This window comes from Oncorhynchus clarkii, chromosome 18, assembly GCF_045791955.1.
Source record: "Oncorhynchus clarkii lewisi isolate Uvic-CL-2024 chromosome 18, UVic_Ocla_1.0, whole genome shotgun sequence".
NCBI classification, from domain to species: domain Eukaryota; kingdom Metazoa; phylum Chordata; class Actinopteri; order Salmoniformes; family Salmonidae; genus Oncorhynchus; species Oncorhynchus clarkii.
In genome coordinates this window covers 22673356-22695440 of record NC_092164.1, presented here as the reverse complement: position 1 = coordinate 22695440, position 22085 = coordinate 22673356, and the positions used below count along the sequence as shown (strand labels likewise).

Genomic DNA, 22085 nt, shown 5'->3' with positions numbered 1-22085 from the left:
CCTTTCCCAGAATCTTCCAGGGGAAACCTACCTGGCTGCATGACTCAGTGGTTCCTTCCTGTTCCTGTCCCCCTCTCTTATCTGTCTCCCGTGGCATTGTCCTCCTCACCTCACCAGACAATGGTTCCTATCCCCCTCTAGCCTGATCGCCCCACATCTAACAACCACGTGCATAGTTCGTAACACTTCTCATGAATGGCTTCTTAATAATGCATTATAAGCACATGTATAATGCCTTATGAGCTATGTATAATGCACTATAATGCATAGAGTTTAAATTGATATTCATGAGCACTTATTATGCGCTTATTGTACATTATGAAGAGCGCATTCATAGGAAGTGTTAGCAAAATAGCCTGAGTGCCAGTCTTGTTTAAGCCATCATGTCAACTCCTTGCCACTCAATGTCTTGTCAAACATGCTTTAGCATGACAATGAGTGACAAGGAGTTGGCTTGGTAGCACAAGCAGATCTGGGACCAGGCTATGACAGAGATGGCGGTACAGCACAAACAGTAGAGATGTGTAACTCCTCACTGTCTCCCTCCGGTGTGCATTCTTCTGACCTTCTGTCTTGTACATAAACACTGTTACAGTACTTTTTTCCTTGTATTTCTTGCTTAATTTGATTGTTTTAGTTTTTCTCATGGGTTTATTTTAGGATACTTGGTTTTATTTATATGAAATAATGTGTCCTTTCTGAAGTACTGTATGTATATTTATTTATCAGGTAATTTATTGACATCTTTTGACTTCAGGAGTGCAGCCTCATAAATGTAGGCTGGTGATATTCCATGCTTCCTATTAAAAGTATAATTATTATTATTATTATTATTATTAAAGCATGTGTTTTTATGGGCCTATATATGATAAACAAAGTGATTCTACAATGTATTTGGCTGTTAATTCAACACACACACACACACACACACACACAGAGAGAACATGATAGACAGGTACAGAGACTGGCAGACTGAATCTGGTGACCGTGTGTCGCTGTTTGTTTTATTTGTTAACCAACCTATAGGCCCACCATTCAGAACAGCATAAGCGATTGTCAGCCTCACTCTCATTCCATATTCCCTCTTTCCATCTTTCATATTGTCTCACCTGTTTCACCCCCCCCCCCCCCCCCCACACACATCTCCTTTTCCCTAGACACATCTCTCCCTTCTCACCCCTCTCCTCTGTCTCTCTGTCCATTGAGAACCCTCCTCATACTAACGTCAGCCTTGTGATAGAACGTACAGTATCATATATATATATAGTCATAAATAAAGGCAAACGGTGCACATAGATGTAGTAGGAAGTTACAAACAGGTCGGCTCGAACTTGAAGTCACCCAGCTTTTTGACCATTTAACTCGAGGGAACGACCTTTGTGTCTTTAAAACACTTAACGTCTTTCAAATAAGAACAGCTAAGGGCCACCAGGGTGAGTTGTTAAAGTCCTTTTAATTTCGTCTTGTTGTCTTCCCGCGGTCTTCATCTTCTCTTCTGCTGTCTGTTACATGATATCCTGCTGGTGCTGTGTTGACTCAGAGACCACCTATAGGGGGAGACAAAGGAGACATTTACTGTATCTTGAGGAAAAGAAAGCTGGAGATTGGTGTATCAGAAGTGAGATAACAAGCCTGTTATACTATTAGGAAAGATACAGGTGCAAGGTAAAGCTACAATGTGTGTTGATAGAACAGTATGGCTTGTGAGAACTTGAGTCGGGTGGAACGGAAACCTTCGGTGGATTTACATTGTCAACGGGAGGAGAGGAGTTTTAGATTTTCTCTCAAATACAAGTCTGGGTGTCTCTAGGTTCACACTACAAACAGGTGTGTGTCTGTCAGGGTGGGTGTGTGTGTGTGTTACCTCTCCGTCGCGGGTCTCGATGGTCTTGATAAGGACACTTTTCTTTGAGTGTGACTCAGCAACGCGATGATGATGCTCTGGGCTCGTTTCTGTCCAGACAGACAACCGTAAAATTAAATATTCATCATCTTTACAACAACTCTGTTCACCTTTTTCAATTTTGTGTCACCCCTTAAAATCAATTAATGAATGGTTCTATTTATGCATCAGCAGTGAGGGGTCAAGTGAGGATCATTTGAAGTTCCATCCTGTCACTTTCGATTTCTGCTGAAGTAAACTGCAAAAGACTTAGCTACTTGTATCAATTGTGCCCTCTTGTGGCGTGATGCTGTAACTCATCTATTTTGCAGCAGTTTTTGACAAATGCATAGTGTGTGTGTGTGTGTGTGTGTGTGTGTTCTTACCACGGAAAGTCATGGTGGAATAGTTCTGTATGGGCAGGGAAATCCTACAGAGGGAGAGAAGGGGGATGTCAGTTTTTAGCAGTGATACCAAATACCGTTGTCATACAAGATAATCCATCACCCCTCTGTCCTCAGCACTCTCCTCCTTTCTCCTCACTCTATTCCTTCAGCCCTCCTTCAACCCCCTGCCACTGTCTTCTCTTCCTTTCCCCTATCTCCTGCCCTCCTCTATCGCTCCATCTCTCCTGCTCTCCTCTATCGCTCCATCTCTCCTGCCCTCCTCCCTCTCAATCTCTCCTGCCCTCTATCTCTCTCTCTCCTCTCTCTCTCCAATCTATCTATCTCTCCTGCCCTCCTCTATCCCTTTCACCTCTATCCCTTCCTCTCTCCTGCCCTCCTCTATTCTTTTGTCCTGCCTCCCTCCTCCTGCTTCTCTGTCACCCCCCCAATCGAACCTGCTCTCCTCTCCTCATTCCTCTCTCTCCTCTTCTCCCTCCATACCTGCTCTCCTCTCCCTCCAGCAGTTTCCTGTAGGTTGCTATCTCCACGTCCAGGGCCATCTTGACGTTGAGCAGGTCCTGGTACTCTCTCAGGTGCCTGGCCATCTCATCCTTCATGTTGGCGATCTCGGCCTCCAGACGGGAGATGGTGTCCTGGAACCCGCCGGCCTCCCGCCCGTGGCGCTCCTCCATCTCTCTCATCTGCCTCATCAGAGACTCGTTCTGCCGGGAGGGAGAGGGGGTTAGGGGGAGGATGGGAGAGTGGGAGAGTGGTAGGAGGAGGGTGGGGGTGAGGTGGAGGTGGAGGAGTTGAGAGGGTGGAAGAGGGGAGGGGGAGAAAAGGAGGGGGAGAGAAATTAGAGAAAGAGATTGACATGGAGAAGTGTGTCGTCATGTTTCTTGGAAGTGAACTTGCAGACCAGGCAAGGACAAAGTGAAGAAAATGAGAAGGAAAGGAATGAAAGCGTGGTGGTAAGACTTATGAAAGAACAGAAGGATTTGAGGAGGAATAAAGGGTGTCGTGAGGATAGTATTCAGACAGAGACTTACGGTGCCTTTAAGTGAGTCAATCTCACAGGTGTAGGACTGGAGCTGGTGTCTGAACTCCATGGTCTCCATCTTGGCCTGCTTCAGAGCCTCGTTGTTCTTGTTCACCGCCTGGTTCAGGTCTGTCACCTACAGGAAGTACATCACTTTATCTGACGTCACAGTAATTGCGCGCCCCCCCCCCCCCCCCCGATTGATCTCTCTATTCTCTATCTATCAATCTCCCAATCCCCATCCCCCCTCTCTCCCCCTTCCTCTCTGTCTCCCCACCCCCCAATCACCTTAGACTTGTACCACTCCTCGGCCTCCGAGATGTTCTTGGCTGCGATGCCCTCGTACTGGGCCCTGATGTCCCTGAGGGCAGCTGTCAGGTCCGGCTTGGACATGTCCATCTGGATCTGCACCTGGGTCTCCTGCATCTGGGACTGCATCTCACGGATCTCCTGCAGGTGAGGTGTGGAGGGAGGTGGAGGTGGGGAGAGGTAGAGAAGAGGGAGGGTGAGGTGAAGTAGAGAGGAGGGGGGAGGTCGATAGGTTAAGGTTTCTGCAGATTTCTCTTCTCCATTGTCTGTTAAGAGGCACATACACACACACCCACACAAATAGTGTTGCTTGACCTTTTATAAAACAGTATGAGTGTTTGCTAAATAGTTAGTCTGTGTTAGCTATTGGTTAACTATTTAACTATCTGCATTGCTCCTTTAGACTCATCACGTACACTGCTGCTACTGTTTATGATCTGTCACTTTACTCCTAGTTATATGTACCTATCTACCTCAATGACCTTGTTCCCCTGCACATGGACTCAGTACTGGTACCCCTTGTATACAGCCAAGTTATCGTCACTCATCGTGTATCTATTATCACGCGTTTGACTTTTCTATCGTTTGAATATTTTCTTTCTCTCTGCGTTGCTGGGAAGGGTCGGCAAGTCAGCATTTCACTGTTAGTCCACACCTGTTGTTCACAAAGCATGTGACACAAACCTTGATTTGATTTGTGTGTATCCACTCCTGTCTCAGAGAGTAATGAGTCTGTTGTAGGAGATTACACAGACCTTGTACAGCAGCCCACAGGCCCAGTGCCAACTGCCCACTGCGCCTGCAGAGATTGTGTGTGTGTGTGTGTTTGTGTGATGTGTCTGTTTTTATGTGTGTGTGTGTGTGTTTTTGTTCATTCCTACCACAGAGAGACAGACAGATGGAATGACCAGATGCACTGACAGACAGACAGACCAACTGTAATAACACATAGCACATTAAAATACACAGACTTGAGTAACATACCTCCTCATGAATCTTCTTGAGGAAGGCGATCTCCTCCTGTAGGGTCTCGATGCGTCTCTCCAAGTCTAGACGGGCCAGAGTGGCAGCATCAACATCCTAGAACCGACAGACGTTAGACGAGATGAATTCAACAGATCTCACTGGGCAAAAACTGATTGGATCAACATTGTTCCCACGTCACTTCAACCCTCCAAAATAAATGTGATGACTTTGAATCAGCGTGGAAAACTAAGGGCATTTGGGTTTTTTTTTCACCCAACTTTGAACCTAAATTCAATGATATAGTGATTTATTTTAGCTGAGAAGTCAAAACGATCTTAGCGTTAAACCGACTGACGTCTGTGCCCAGCGGGGTGGCAGTTCAAATGACGATCCGGTCTGCATTTCGATGAAAAGGAAGGAAAATACTAGTGGTGAGACATGAACACGTTATCATATTCATAACCTGTGTTGATTTAATAGTGTTGGACTCACAGCTCTGAAAGCAGCCAGGTTGTTCTCTGCGTCCTCCCTCTGAAGGATCTCTTCCTGCAGCCTGGAAACACAGTCGGACAAAGAGATGGAGTGAGACCCGATCACAATTGTGTCTTTTATGTGTCCGCACCTTTCATTTTGTATTTTTTAATTGATTTAACCTTTATTTAACTAGGCACTTCACCTGTCTAATAACAAGTGATTTGCCACCCGGAAATAGTTTAGGACTGCCGTGTGGATCTAACATTTTGAATTCCAGCTGTAGACGCCAAAAGGCCGTACTGACAGATGGCCAGATCTGGATTGTATCTGTCTGAATACAGATGTTTTAATTCCTGGCCTTTTATAGAGTCGGACCCGTGGCGACAGTAAGGACATGCCTCTGTAAGGGCTAGAGGCTTAGACCATACCCTAATGTAAGAAGGAGGCTGGGTCTAGTCCTTCAGAAGGAGGCTGGGTCTAGTCCTTCAGAAGGATGCTGGGTCTAGTCCTTCAGAAGGATGCTGGGTCTAGTCCTTCAGAAGGAGGCTGGGTCTAGTCCTTCAGAAGGAGGCTGGGTCTAGTCCTTCAGAAGGAGGCTGGGTCTAGTCCTTCAGAAGGAGGCTGGGTCTAGTCCTTCAGAAGGAGGCTGGGTCTAGTCCTTCAGAAGGAGGCTGGGTCTAGTCCTTCAGAAGGAGGCTGGGTCTAGTCCTTCAGAAGGATGCTGGGTCTAGTCCTTCAGAAGGATGCTGGGCCTAGTCCTTCAGAAGGAGGCTGGGTCTAGTCCTTCAGAAGGAGGCTGGGTCTAGTCCTTCAGAAGGATGCTGGGTCTAGTCCTTCAGAAGGAGGCTGGGTCTAGTCCTTCAGAAGGAGGCTGGGTCTAGTCCTTCAGAAGGAGGCTGGGTCTAGTCCTTCAGAAGGATGCTAGGTGGGGGACGGATCTTGTTGACTTAAAGGTCCACTGGAGTTGGGACAAGACTCTTTCTTTATTCGCCAGTCTTTATTAATCGCTAGCGCTTCTCTCCTAGTTCACGGGTTGAATGAGAACGCCACGGAAGATTCTGTGCTGCCGCTCAGCCCCACACATGCACTGCGTATTTAATATGTCATCCAGGCCTACACTTCAACAGCAGAGGGGGCATGCTGATCGCGCAGCTATGCAAATGGCAGTAAGACTATCACACATTTGATAAAACCTGACCTATTTTACTTGCAGTAAGAATCCAAATGCACAACGTCTTCAACAGCACTTCACAATCAGTCCACTTGTACTGAGCGATATGACCAAGTTTTAAAATACTTGCTGTAACCACAACAAACAAACCAGCTAAACCCCAACAGCTAATCGAGAGGCACTGACTGAAATCCCAGGGGACTGTATGCATGAACCAGCCATGATATCAGTGCTGCTTTTGGTGGCTGAAATGTCACGCTTACTTTACACTAGGATCTACACTCCTAGAGTTCTCCTCTCTCTAATCTTACCCATTATCCTCTCCTTCATCCACGTATCCACCAATCAGAAACTACACCCCTGTAGTCTAACATCAACTGAGCAATTATTCAATCAATCAAATGTATTTATGAAGTTCTATTTACATCAGTAGTTTTACAGTAACTTCTAGTTGCCATATTTCTCCCCTCTTTCTCCCCCTGCTCTTCCTCAGTCTCCTACCCCCTCCTTCCCTTCCACTCCCCCTCATCCTGCTCCTCTCGCCTCTCTTCCTCCCTTCTCCCCCTCTTTCCTACCTGAGTTTGAGTTTGTCCAAGTCTTCTCCCAGGTTGTCCCTCTCCACCTCGGCACGGCTCCTCTGATTGGTCAAGGCCTCCACCTGGCGACGCAGGTCCCTCATCTCCTCTTCGTACAGGTCGGCGATGCGTGTGGGTTCACGCCCCCGCAGCCTCTCAATCTCCACCACCAACGTAGCATTCTGCTGCTCCAGGAAGCGAACTTTCTCGATGTAGCTGGCGAAGCGGTCGTTCAGGTGCTGCAGCTCGACCTTCTCGTTGGTGCGCGTGTGGAGGAACTCCTGGTTCAGCGCGTCGGCCAGGCTGAAGTCCAGCGTCTCCCCCATCCCCGCGTAGGACCGCGAACCGTGTGCGGTTGATGACATCACAGGTCCGCCGAAGTGAGACGAGGTGCGGTAGCCGGAGTAAGAGGGCGAGGCGGAGGTCTTGGTGACTTCGTAGACCCGGGAGGAGATGTGCCCGGAGCCGCCATGTCCGAGTCCGAGGCCCCCGCCCGAGCCCCGGCTGCTGTAGAGGGAATGTGACATGGCAGGGCTGTACCCTGCGCCAAAGGTGCGGCGGTAGGAGGAGGAGCCAGACTGGGCCGACTGAGCAGAGGAGCGGTAGGAGCTCATGGTGGAGCAGGAGAAGGGTCTGGGCTGGAGCAGGAGAAGGGTCTGGGCTGGAGCAGGAGAAGGGTCTGGGATGGCTGCTGGAGTGGACTAAAGCAGGGAGGCTGACTGAGGGACACACAGAACTCACTCTGGCTATTTGTAGTACCTACCCCCTCATAGCCCCTCCCTCAAATCCTCTATATACCCTCCCCTCTTTCCGTCTTTACTCCAATTCTTCCCTTCTCTGTCTCTCATCCCCCCTCCCTCCCTCTCCAGAATGGACTGTCACAGGTCCTGGTGTGGGGTCTGGTATTTGGTTCAGATTGTGTTCCAGAGTGACAGGAGGGTTCTGGGAGGCTGTGTCCACCCTGACCGTCACAGCAGCCTGACTGAGCTCACAGTGGCCAGCTAGACCTCAGCTCAGCTTCTTGTCCACACCCCAGCTCAACCCTAACCTTAGCCTCAACCATAACCCTAGCTTCATGTCCACACCCCAGCTCAACCCTAACCTTAGCCTCAACCATAACCCTAGCTTCATGTCCACACCCCGCCTCAACCATAACCCTAACCCTAGCTTAATGTCCACACCACAGCTCAACCCTAACCTTAGCCTCAACCATAACCCTAGCTTCATGTCCACACCCCAGCTCAACCCTAACCTTAGCCTCAACCATAACCCTAGCTTCATGTCCACACCCCAGCTCAACCCTAACCTTAGCCTCAACCATAACCCTAGCTTCATGTCCACACCCCAGCTCAACCCTAACCTTAGCCTCAACCATAACCCTAGCTTCATGTCCACACCCCAGCTCAACCCTAACCTTAGCCTCAACCATAACCCTAGCTTCTTGTCCACACCCCAGCTCAACCCTAACCTTAGCCTCAACCATAACCCTAGCTTCATGTCCACACCCCAGCTCAACCCTAACCTTAGCCTCAACCATAACCCTAGCTTCATGTCCACACCCCAGCTCAACCCTAACCTTAGCCTCAACCATAACCCTAACTTCATGTCCACACCCCAGCTCAACCCTAACCTTAGCCTCAACCATAACCCTAGCTTCATGTCCACACCCCGCCTCAACCATAACCCTAACCCTAACTTCATGTCCACACCACAGCTCAACCCTAACCTTAGCCTCAACCATAACCCTAGCTTCATGTCCACACCACAGCTCAACCCTAACCTTAGCCTCAACCATAACCCTAGCTTCATGTCCACACCCCAGCTCAACCCTAACCTTAGCCTCAACCATAACCCTAACTTCATGTCCACACCACAGCTCAACCCTAACCTTAGCCTCAACCATAACCCTAGCTTAATGTCCACACCACAGCTCAACCCTAACCTTAGCCTCAACCATAACCCTAACTTCATGTCCACACCACAGCTCAACCCTAACCTTAGCCTCAACCATAACCCTAACTTCATGTCCACACCCCGCCTCAACCATAACCCTAACCCTAGCTTCATGTCCACACCACAGCTCAACCCTAACCTTAGCCTCAACCATAACCCTAGCTTCATGTCCACACCACAGCTCAACCCTAACCTTAGCCTCAACCATAACCCTAGCTTCATGTCCACACCCCAGCTCAACCCTAACCTTAGCCTCAACCATAACCCTAACTTCATGTCCACACCACAGCTCAACCCTAACCTTAGCCTCAACCATAACCCTAGCTTAATGTCCACACCACAGCTCAACCCTAACCTTAGCCTCAACCATAACCCTAACTTCATGTCCACACCACAGCTCAACCCTAACCTTAGCCTCAACCATAACCCTAGCTTCATGTCCACACCCCAGCTCAACCCTAACCTTAGCCTCAACCCTAACCCTAACTTCATGTCCACGCCCCAGCTCAACCCTAACCTTAGCCTCAACCATAACCCTAACTTCATGTCCACACCACAGCTCAACCCTAACCTTAGCCTCAACCATAACCCTAGCTTAATGTCCACACCACAGCTCAACCCTAACCTTAGCCTCAACCATAACCCTAACTTCATGTCCACACCACAGCTCAACCCTAACCTTAGCCTCAACCATAACCCTAACTTCATGTCCACACCCCGCCTCAACCATAACCCTAACCCTAGCTTCATGTCCACACCACAGCTCAACCCTAACCTTAGCCTCAACCATAACCCTAGCTTCATGTCCACACCACAGCTCAACCCTAACCTTAGCCTCAACCATAACCCTAGCTTCATGTCCACACCCCAGCTCAACCCTAACCTTAGCCTCAACCATAACCCTAACTTCATGTCCACACCACAGCTCAACCCTAACCTTAGCCTCAACCATAACCCTAGCTTAATGTCCACACCACAGCTCAACCCTAACCTTAGCCTCAACCATAACCCTAACTTCATGTCCACACCACAGCTCAACCCTAACCTTAGCCTCAACCATAACCCTAGCTTCATGTCCACACCCCAGCTCAACCCTAACCTTAGCCTCAACCCTAACCCTAACTTCATGTCCACACCCCAGCTCAACCCTAACCTTAGCCTCAACCATAACCCTAACTTCATGTCCACACCACAGCTCAACCCTAACCTTAGCCTCAACCATAACCCTAGCTTAATGTCCACACCACAGCTCAACCCTAACCTTAGCCTCAACCATAACCCTAACTTCATGTCCACACCACAGCTCAACCCTAACCTTAGCCTCAACCATAACCCTAGCTTAATGTCCACACCACAGCTCAACCCTAACCTTAGCCTCAACCATAACCCTAGCTTAATGTCCACACCACAGCTCAACCCTAACCTTAGCCTCAACCATAACCCTAGCTTAATGTCCACACCACAGCTCAACCCTAACCTTAGCCTCAACCATAACCCTAACTTCATGTCCACACCACAGCTCAACCCTAACCTTAGCCTCAACCATAACCCTAACTTCATGTCCACACCACAGCTCAACCCTAACCTTAGCCTCAACCATAACCCTAACTTCATGTCCACACCACAGCTCAACCCTAACCTTAGCCTCAACCATAACCCTAACTTCATGTCCACACCCCAGCTCAACCCTAACCTTAGCCTCAACCATAACCCTAACTTCATGTCCACACCACAGCTCAACCCTAACCTTAGCCTCAACCATAACCCTAACTTCATGTCCACACCCCAGCTCAACCCTAACCTTAGCCTCAACCATAACCCTAGCTTAATGTCCACACCCCAGCTCAACCCTAACCTTAGCCTCAACCATAACCCTAACTTCATGTCCACACCACAGCTCAACCCTAACCTTAGCCTCAACCATAACCCTAACCCTAGCTTAATGTCCACACCCCAGCTCAACCCTAACCTTAGCCTCAACCATAACCCTAACTTCATGTCCACACCCCGCCTCAACCATAACCCTAACCCTAGCTTCATGTCCACACCCCAGCTCAACCCTAACCTTAGCCTCAACCATAACCCTAACCCTAGCTTCATGTCCACACCCCAGCTCAACCCTAACCTTAGCCTCAACCATAACCCTAACCCTAGCTTAATGTCCACACCCCAGCTCAACCCTAACCTTAGCCTCAACCATAACCCTAACTTCATGTCCACACCCCGCCTCAACCATAACCCTAACCCTAGCTTCATGTCCACACCCCAGCTCAACCCTAACCTTAGCCTCAACCATAACCCTAACCCTAGCTTAATGTCCACACCCCAGCTCAACCCTAACCTTAGCCTCAACCATAACCCTAACTTCATGTCCACACCCCGCCTCAACCATAACCCTAACCCTAGCTTCATGTCCACACCACAGCTCAACCCTAACCTTAGCCTCAACCATAACCCTAACCCTAGCTTAATGTCCACACCCCAGCTCAACCCTAACCTTAGCCTCAACCATAACCCTAACCCTAGCTTAATTTCCACACCCCAGCTCAACCCTAACCTTAGCCTCAACCATAACCCTAACTTCTTGTCCACACCCCAGCTCAACCCTAACCTTAGCCTCAACCATAACCCTAACCCTAGCTTAATGTCCACACCCCAGCTCAACCCTAACCTTAGCCTCAACCATAACCCTAACTTCATGTCCACACCACAGCTCAACCCTAACCTTAGCCTCAACCATAACCCTAACTTCATGTCCACACCCCGCCTCAACCATAACCCTAACCCTAGCTTCATGTCCACACCACAGCTCAACCCTAACCTTAGCCTCAACCATAACCCTAACCCTAGCTTAATGTCCACACCCCAGCTCAACCCTAACCTTAGCCTCAACCATAACCCTAACTCTAGCTTAATGTCCACACCCCAGCTCAACCCTAACCTTAGCCTCAACCATAACCCTAACTTCATGTCCACACCCCGCCTCAACCATAACCCTAACTTCTTGTCCACACCCCAGCTCAACCCTAACCTTAGCCTCAACCATAACCCTAACTTCATGTCCACACCCCGCCTCAACCATAACCCTAACCCTAGCTTCATGTCCACACCCCAGCTCAACCCTAACCTTAGCCTCAACCATAACCCTAACCCTAGCTTCATGTCCACACCCCAGCTCAACCCTAACCTTAGCCTCAACCATAACCCTAACCCTAGCTTAATGTCCACACCCCAGCTCAACCCTAACCTTAGCCTCAACCATAACCCTAACTTCATGTCCACACCCCGCCTCAACCATAACCCTAACCCTAGCTTCATGTCCACACCCCAGCTCAACCCTAACCTTAGCCTCAACCATAACCCTAACCCTAGCTTAATGTCCACACCCCAGCTCAACCCTAACCTTAGCCTCAACCATAACCCTAACTTCATGTCCACACCCCGCCTCAACCATAACCCTAACCCTAGCTTCATGTCCACACCACAGCTCAACCCTAACCTTAGCCTCAACCATAACCCTAACCCTAGCTTAATGTCCACACCCCAGCTCAATCCTAACCTTAGCCTCAACCATAACCCTAACCCTAGCTTAATGTCCACACCCCAGCTCAACCCTAACCTTAGCCTCAACCATAACCCTAACTTCTTGTCCACACCCCAGCTCAACCCTAACCTTAGCCTCAACCATAACCCTAACCCTAGCTTAATGTCCACACCCCAGCTCAACCCTAACCTTAGCCTCAACCATAACCCTAACTTCATGTCCACACCACAGCTCAACCCTAACCTTAGCCTCAACCATAACCCTAACTTCATGTCCACACCCCGCCTCAACCATAACCCTAACCCTAGCTTCATGTCCACACCACAGCTCAACCCTAACCTTAGCCTCAACCATAACCCTAACCCTAGCTTAATGTCCACACCCCAGCTCAACCCTAACCTTAGCCTCAACCATAACCCTAACTCTAGCTTAATGTCCACACCCCAGCTCAACCCTAACCTTAGCCTCAACCATAACCCTAACTTCATGTCCACACCCCGCCTCAACCATAACCCTAACTTCTTGTCCACACCCCAGCTCAACCCTAACCTTAGCCTCAACCATAACCCTAACTTCATGTCCACACCCCGCCTCAACCATAACCCTAACCCTAGCTTCATGTCCACACCCCAGCTCAACCCTAACCTTAGCCTCAACCATAACCCTAACCCTAGCTTCATGTCCACACCCCAGCTCAACCCTAACCTTAGCCTCAACCATAACCCTAACCCTAGCTTAATGTCCACACCCCAGCTCAACCCTAACCTTAGCCTCAACCATAACCCTAACTTCATGTCCACACCCCGCCTCAACCATAACCCTAACCCTAGCTTCATGTCCACACCCCAGCTCAACCCTAACCTTAGCCTCAACCATAACCCTAACCCTAGCTTAATGTCCACACCCCAGCTCAACCCTAACCTTAGCCTCAACCATAACCCTAACTTCATGTCCACACCCCGCCTCAACCATAACCCTAACCCTAGCTTCATGTCCACACCACAGCTCAACCCTAACCTTAGCCTCAACCATAACCCTAACCCTAGCTTAATGTCCACACCCCAGCTCAACCCTAACCTTAGCCTCAACCATAACCCTAACCCTAGCTTAATGTCCACACCCCAGCTCAACCCTAACCTTAGCCTCAACCATAACCCTAACTTCTTGTCCACACCCCAGCTCAACCCTAACCTTAGCCTCAACCATAACCCTAACCCTAGCTTAATGTCCACACCCCAGCTCAACCCTAACCTTAGCCTCAACCATAACCCTAACTTCATGTCCACACCACAGCTCAACCCTAACCTTAGCCTCAACCATAACCCTAACTTCATGTCCACACCCCGCCTCAACCATAACCCTAACCCTAGCTTCATGTCCACACCACAGCTCAACCCTAACCTTAGCCTCAACCATAACCCTAACCCTAGCTTAATGTCCACACCCCAGCTCAACCCTAACCTTAGCCTCAACCATAACCCTAACTCTAGCTTAATGTCCACACCCCAGCTCAACCCTAACCTTAGCCTCAACCATAACCCTAACTTCATGTCCACACCCCGCCTCAACCATAACCCTAACTTCTTGTCCACACCCCAGCTCAACCCTAACCTTAGCCTCAACCATAACCCTAACTTCATGTCCACACCCCGCCTCAACCATAACCCTAACCCTAGCTTCATGTCCACACCCCAGCTCAACCCTAACCTTAGCCTCAACCATAACCCTAACCCTAGCTTCATGTCCACACCCCAGCTCAACCCTAACCTTAGCCTCAACCATAACCCTAACCCTAGCTTAATGTCCACACCCCAGCTCAACCCTAACCTTAGCCTCAACCATAACCCTAACTTCATGTCCACACCCCGCCTCAACCATAACCCTAACCCTAGCTTCATGTCCACACCCCAGCTCAACCCTAACCTTAGCCTCAACCATAACCCTAACCCTAGCTTAATGTCCACACCCCAGCTCAACCCTAACCTTAGCCTCAACCATAACCCTAACTTCATGTCCACACCCCGCCTCAACCATAACCCTAACCCTAGCTTCATGTCCACACCACAGCTCAACCCTAACCTTAGCCTCAACCATAACCCTAACCCTAGCTTAATGTCCACACCCCAGCTCAACCCTAACCTTAGCCTCAACCATAACCCTAACCCTAGCTTAATGTCCACACCCCAGCTCAACCCTAACCTTAGCCTCAACCATAACCCTAACCCTAGCTTAATGTCCACACCCCAGCTCAACCCTACTCCTTGGGTTAGAAAGGGAGTAGGGTCTATACTACATCACTCAAAGCAAAGCTAGGATTATATCAATGCCACTCTTTCGCTCTTTCTTTCTAAATGGGTTTGTAGAATATCATTTGTAGGATTGCTGCTCTGTCTGTTGTAGTTTGATGGAGCTGATTGGTTGATTCAGACATGCTCCAATGACTCATGTTCTTCAGAACAGTATATTAAAGGTTTACTGGATCGCTAAATACGAAAGCATAGTCATTCATCGACAGCATTTAGTACACAATACATCATATTAGTACACCATACATCTTTTGAAGTGCTTCCGCAGGGAAGACCTGGCTTCACTGACTTCATGACAGAACAATTTAATGATGTGGGTTTAAATGCTGCATCATCCACACATGGTTAGGCAGAGTGTTCTTCTCGGTGCGGGAGGTTAGGCCAACCTGCCTTAAAAAGGAAACGCATCCCAAAGAGGAGAGCGGTATGTGCCTGGCCTGCCCTCTCTCCTCCAAGAAAAGAGCAAGAGAGCCATCATCGTTCCTGAGCAAAACGTGGCCTAAACAAAGGGGTGCCATTAATGATGATGTCATCATAAACATCTGTCACAGCTCTCACTGGCTGACGGAAGGGGGCTTTAACTTTCTAAGGGCCTCGTATGGACTATGGATGCCATGATGGGATGAGAGGGGAAAAAAGCACTTCTCAGGAGACCCCATCCTCTCAGATTACCCCAGACTCTACTGACTTTTATTGAGAATTTTATGTAGGGGTGAAGTCAGAAGACATACTATCCTACTCATGCAAGACGCTTTGGGTTTGGCCCTTGAGTCTCACATTGCTCCTAGGGGCTGATTGTGATAAGCCATTATCTACCTAGAGAGCGGAGTGGTACTATACCACTACAGAATTATCACTGAATTATCACAATGAATTATTGTAATGTTTGTTTATTTGTCAATTAATGATTTGTCAATTTGTCAATTATTGTTAAATCACCAATTGGTGATTTAATACGAAAATGAAATATCTATAATTCATTTGTCATTCACTCATTCACCAGTAGTATCACATAGGCACAACAACCTACCCCAGAGGCCATCACTGTTGGGCCCAATGAGTGAGTGAGGTGTGCAGTGATGGCTCCTCCCCTACCCAGGCCTGGTGGTGTCAGAGATATATATATAGATCTACCAGACTGAACACTGTGATCACAGTGGAAAAGACCCAAGCAGAGCAGTGTCTCTGGGCTTCCTCAACACTCAGCAGAGAGAGAGTCAACTTGACAAGACATGTAAACAAAGAGCAAAGTGTTACCTCCCTCCCTCCTTCCTTTCTTTCTACTCTCCCCCTCGTCTTCCATCCCTCGCTCTCTCTGTGTCCCCCCTCTCTCTCCCTCTCTGTCCCCCTCTCTCTCTCTCTCTCTATCTCTCTCTGTCTCCCCCTCTCTCTCTCTGTCTCCCCCCCTCTCTCTCTCTATCTCTCTCTGTCTCCCCCCCCCTCTCTCTCTCTCTCTCTCTCTCTCTCTCTGTATCTCTCTCTCTCTGTCCCCCCCCCTCTCTCTCTCTCTGTCTCCCCCTCTCTCTCTCTCTCTCTCTCTCTCTCTCTGTCTCACCCTCTCTCTCTCTCTCTCTGTATCTCTCTCTCTCTCTGTATCTCTCTCTCTGTCCCCCCCCCCTCTCTGTCTCCCCCTCTCTCTCTCTCTATCTCTCTCTGTCTCCCCCTCGTCTTCCATCCCTCGCTCTCTCTCTGTCCCCCTCTCTCTCTCTTTCTCTGTTTCTCTCTCTCTTCCCTCTATCTCTCTCTCTCTCTCTCTCTCTCTCTCTATCTTTATCCTCTCTCTTTCTCTCTCTCTCTGTGTGTCTCTCTCTTTCCATCCTTCTCATACTCTCTCTGACAAGGTATGTAAACAAAGACCAGTGCTCTGTCCTTCCTTCTTTTCTTTCTACTCTCCTCCTCCTCTTCCATTCCCCTTTCTCTCTCTCTCTCTCTATCGTCCTGCGCTCTGTGCGGCCCAGCGCTATATAAGGCCGGGTGCTGCTAGGTCTGATGGTGGTGGTGTTAAATGACAAGCATGAAGACCAGCAGATGGAGACTAATATGAATGAGAAGCAGAGCAGGGCAAGACCATGTTTATGATCTCTGTGTGCTTTGTTAAGATGACCTCAGAACAGAATGATGGCCTAGTTTTCATTCCAAATGTTCAGATGTTTCCACTGTATTGGTTATTGAACTTGTTTTGAACCTGTTTGACACTTCAAACCATCAAGTAGCAGAACAAAGGAGATGGACTTGGCCAGAGAAAGTCTGGACTGAGCAAGAGAAAGCCTGGACTGGGCCAGAGAAAGCCTGGACTGAGCCAGAGAAAACCTGGACTGGGCCAGAGAAAGTCTGGACTGAGCCAGAGAAAGTCTGGACTGGGCCAGAGAAAGTCTGGACTGGGCCAGAGAAAGTCTGGACTGAGCCAGAGAAAGCCTGGACTGGGCCAGAGAAAGTCTGGACTGAGCCAGAGAAAGCCTGGACTGGGCCAGAGAAAGCCTGGACTGGGCCAGAGAAAGCCTGGACTGGGCCAGAGAAAGTCTGGACTGAGCCAGAGAAAGCCTGGACTGGGCCAGAGAAAGCCTGGACTGGGCCAGAGAAAGTCTGGACTGAGCCAGAGAAAGTCTGGACTGGGCCAGAGAAAGCCTGGACTGAGCCAGAGAAAGTCTGGACTGGGCCAGAGAAAGCCTGGACTGAGCCAGAGAAAGCCTGGACTGGGCCAGAGAAAGTCTGGACTGAGCCAGAGAAAGTCTGGACTGGGCCAGAGAAAGTCTGGACTGGGCCAGAGAAAGTCTGGACTGGGCCAGAGAAAGCCTGGACTGAGCCAGAGAAAGTCTGGACTGAGCCAGAGAAAGTCTGGACTGGGCCAGAGAAAGCCTGGACTGAGCCAGAGAAAGCCTGGACTGAGCCAGAGAAAGTGATTTTGGTTACAAGGCCAGGACACCAAGAAGGTTTTATCTCCCTTTTAAAGGCCTTTGGACTGATACTATGTGAAATATGCTACTTTTATTGAGATGGTTGAATCGATTATTTTTTCTTCTTTTTTTTACCGCGGTTAGATGCTCGTTTACCATACTATTTGTATTTGTATTTATTGAGGATCCCCCATTAGCTGTTGCCATGGCAGCAGCTATTCTTCCTGGGGTCCGGCAACATTAAGGCAGTTATATACAATAAAAAGTATTACATGACATTACATTTCATAACACTTTTCACAACACAGTAAGTGTGTGCCCTCAGTCCACTACACTACTACCACATGTCTACAATACACAAATCCATGTGTACGTGTGTAGAGTGTGTGTCTTCATCATGTGTATGTGTGTCTGTGCCTGTGTGTGTGTCTCTTCACAGTCCCCGCTGTTCCATAAGGTGTAAATACTGAGGAGTATTTCTGTCGGTAATAAAGCCCTTTTGTGGGGAAAGACCTATTCTGATTGGCTGGGCCAGGCTACCCAGTGGGTGGGCCTGGCACCCATGTGGGTGGGCCCCTGCCCAGTCATGTGAAATCTATAGATTAGAACCTATTGAATTTATTTCAATTGACTGATTTCCTTACATGAACTGTAACTCAGTAAAATCGTTTCAATTGTTGCGTGTTGCGTTTATATTTTTGTTCAGTGTACTTCTCTTCCCTGTTTAAGTGTTCTATGCCTCCATTTTGTCCCTTTAACCTGTGTGCACCTTCCTTATATCTCCCTCTTCAGGTGACACCATTGTGCGTCTGAGCTTTACGTTGCCGGGGCGACAGGATCCCTGTTCTCTCACACTCTAAAATAAACACACAGCAGAATGGGAACAAAAGCCCTCAAACGCTTCCAGGCAGTGACATTCCAGTTAGGCTGCGTCAGGGGGGAGCAAGTCCCTGGTAGGTCTGCTGTACACTGAGTGAGCGAAACATTAGGAACACCTTCCTGATATTAAGTTGCACCCACTTTTGCCCTCAGAACAGCCTCAATTCGTCAGGGCATGGACTCTACAAGGCGTCAGAAGCGTTCCACAGGGATGCTGGCCCATGTTGACTCCAATGCATCCCACAGTTGTCATAAGTTGGCTGGATGTCCTTTGGGTGGTGGGCCATTCTTGACACACACGGGAAACATGTTCAACGTGAAAAACCCAGCGGCGTTGCAGTTCTTGACACACTCAAACCGGTGCGCCTGGCACCTACTACCATACCCCGTTCAAAGGCAGTTAAGTATTTTATCTTGCCCCCCCCCCCATCTACACTGACTGAAGTGGATTTAACAAGTGACATCAATAAGGGATCATAGCGTTCACCTGGTCAGTCTATGTCACGGAAAGAGCAGAATATTCTTAAGGTTTTGTACATACAGTGTAACCAGGTGAACGCTATGATCCCTCATTGATGTCACTTGTTAAATCCACTTCAGTCAGCGTAGATGAAGGGGAGGAGATGGGATAAAGGATTTCTCAGCCTTGAAACGACTTGAAGACGTGGATTGTGTATGTGTTCAAATTCAGAAGGTGAATGGATAAGACAACATATTTTTTGCCAGAAAATAATTGTGAAATAATGAATATATGAATAACATTCCGCCCATGAGGCCACTGGGTCATTTGACTGCAGGAAAGGGCTACCTATGAGTTACTTTGAAAAAGTGGTTCACTACATCCAAACTACTTTGTGTTTAAACTATCAGATGTAAATCTGAAATGTCATAGACTGCAAATTGCAGGGTCGTGCAGGCGTAGGATCTCAATCTGAGCCAGTTTGCGACAGCGGGAAAAGAATCACGCAGCAACAGGAAGTCTGAATTACTATGTCAAATTAACAGAATGCATCATTTTGCATATTAAACTTGAAAACCATGTTTCAGGTGAGAATTAGATAGGTCTGAAGTAAAGAAAAAATAAAAAAAAGAAAGGAAGTGTTTGCCTAATGTTTGCCTAGTGTGTAGTTCCAGTAGTTAGCTACACCTCTACACTGCGAAAAAACACAACCGACATTTGAATTGAGTTCATCTACCACCAAGCTCTTGCAAAATACAGTTAAATGACTTGCTGAACTACATCTAGTTCACTACTCCCCAACACTGTTGTGCACTTTAAGTGCTCTAAATAAGTGTGTTACAAGTCAATCTCAACCAGTAGATGTCAGTCAAGTAACACGTGTGAATGTGGGCTTCATCCATGTTTCTTCTATCAATCAACACGCCCCATTGCATTGATCAAAAACGAACTAAAGATATTTCATGAACACTTCAGGGGACAAAAATGCATGTCTGGTCTTACATACCTAAAGACCACATATGGTTGTCGACCAGAGAAGTTCTACAGGGACTCCTAGGATATAGGACCCACAGCACCGAACACCACAGATCTCTCCAACCCCCGTTGAACCCCAGAGAGGTTCAGTTTCCATGTTTTCCCCCAATCTGTCATAGTACATTTCATTAACCCCCGAGGAGCACCGGGCCCTTTCAGGGGGGTCATCTAACACCCGCAGCTCAAACAGAACCACTCTGACCTTCAACCTACTTCCCCAGCCTGCAACAAAATGAAACCGGCTCCCTGTTGTGCTGAATCCCTCATCCTCCATTTGGGGTCTCTGAACTCTCTGTCTGAGGGATGGGAGAAGAAGTGTGTGTGTGTGTGTGCCCGCCAACATGCTTGCAGGCATGCGTATGTGAACGTGTTTAACTATACTTGTGGGGACAAGAAGTGCCCATGAGAAAATTCTTGACCAACTGGGAACATTTTGTTAGTCCCCACAAGGAAAAAAAAGCTATTTCTAAGAGGTTTAGGGTTAAGGTTAGAATTCGAGGGACAGAGCTGGTCATGAGGGACAGAGCTGGTCATGAGGGACAGAGCTGGTCATGAGAGACAGAGCTGGTCCTGGACCAAGGTAAGGTTGCTGTCTCCATGGGCACATGTGCATCCAACACGATCCTTAAATGCTGATTTCTCGCATAGATGCACACATTCGTTCAGGTTATAGACCATGTAACCAGGCCTAGGACCATGTAGGCTACAGTAGTTATGGGTTTCGTGTGTGTGTGTGTGTGTGACAGATTGCTCAATCGTCCCAAATCCTCCCTGACTCTCTTGGCTTCGTTTCACAGTGAGCATACGGTGAACTGTTCCAAGTCCTATTCTCCCAGCAATTGTAATGGGAGCGTTGCAGGCACAATAACACTAATAACATCCACATGTGACGTAAACCTGTCATTTCTATATTTATATTCCATCGTAAACGATACCTATTGTGATTTTTCAGCCGTAATGAGACGATGCTTCCTCCCTCAGAGTTGCAGATGAGTCTGTACCCTGAGATTGAGATTACTCATACGCCATGACTCACTTATTGTGAAAACACTTTTTGTGCCAAATAGTATGGCGTAAACATAATAGTTCCCAGTATTAGGCATCCATTTCCATATTTGTGTCTTTGATTGCCAAGAACTTTGTTTACGTGGTATTATGCTAAACACATTTCTAAGAACGGCAGCTCTAAAAAGAGGAAGGAGGATGAAAGGTATTTTCCTGGTGACATTTTAAGCTTAAACTCAATGCTTTCTATGGCAGGAAGTGGTATCCATATCAGGAGCATGAGATGCTTTCCTGTCACAGTTTTGTTCAATCATGGCTAATGTTTCAAAAGTCTAAGCACATTTTGAAATTGACCGAGTACAACAAACAAATTCACAGTCACTTGCACCAAATGACTCTTTCTATTTGCTAAATATTCTGTCTAAGTATCTGCTTTTCAAAATGCATTTTACTTGATATGATTTTCTTGTCATTTTCTAATGATACCATTTTTTTTAAAAATATCGCTTTGGTGCAATTTTCACAGGCATGTGGTACATTTTCACAGGTATGTGGTACATTTCCACAGGTATGTGGTACATTTCCACAGGCATGTGGTACATTTTCACAGGTATGTGGTACATTTCCACAGGTATGTGGTACATTTTCACAGGTATGTGGTACATTTTCACAGGCATGTGGTACATTTTCACAGGTATGTGGTACATTGTCACAGTTATGTGGTACATTTTCACAGGTATGTGGTACATTTTCACAGGCATGTGGTACATTTTCACAGGCATGTGGTACATTTTCACAGGTATGTGGTACATTTTCACAGGTATGTGGTACATTTTCACAGGCATGTGGTACATTTTCACAGGTATGTGGTACATTTTCACAGGCATGTGGTACATTTTCACAGGCATGTGGTACATTTTCACAGGCATGTGGTACATTTTCACAGGTATGTGGTACATTTTCACAGGCATGTGGTACATTTTCACAGGTATGTGGTACATTTTCACAGGTATGTGGTACATTTTCACAGGCATGTGGTACATTTTCACAGGTATGTGGTACATTTTCACAGGTATGTGGTACATTTTCACAGGCATGTGGTACATTTTCACAGGTATGTGGTACATTTTCACAGGTATGTGGTACATTTTCACAGGCATGTGGTACATTTTCACAGGCATGTGGTACATTTTCACAGGCATGTGGT

General features: G+C 47.8%; 1 protein-coding gene across 1 annotated transcript; it reads right to left on the bottom strand.

Moving 5' to 3' along the window:
* Positions 1-982: 982 nt before the first annotated feature.
* Positions 983-7504, bottom strand: LOC139373211 (desmin-like). The gene is made up of 9 exons (XM_071113429.1): positions 6803-7504; positions 5075-5135; positions 4601-4696; positions 3596-3757; positions 3318-3443; positions 2770-2990; positions 2269-2312; positions 1865-1953; positions 983-1547 (listed from the first exon to the last, which is right to left on the bottom strand). The coding sequence occupies exons 1-9, from the start codon at positions 7414-7416 to the stop codon at positions 1506-1508; spliced, it is 1455 nt and encodes a 484-aa protein (XP_070969530.1). The 5' UTR covers positions 7417-7504; the 3' UTR covers positions 983-1505.
* Between the last annotated feature and the right edge of the window lie 14581 nt (positions 7505-22085).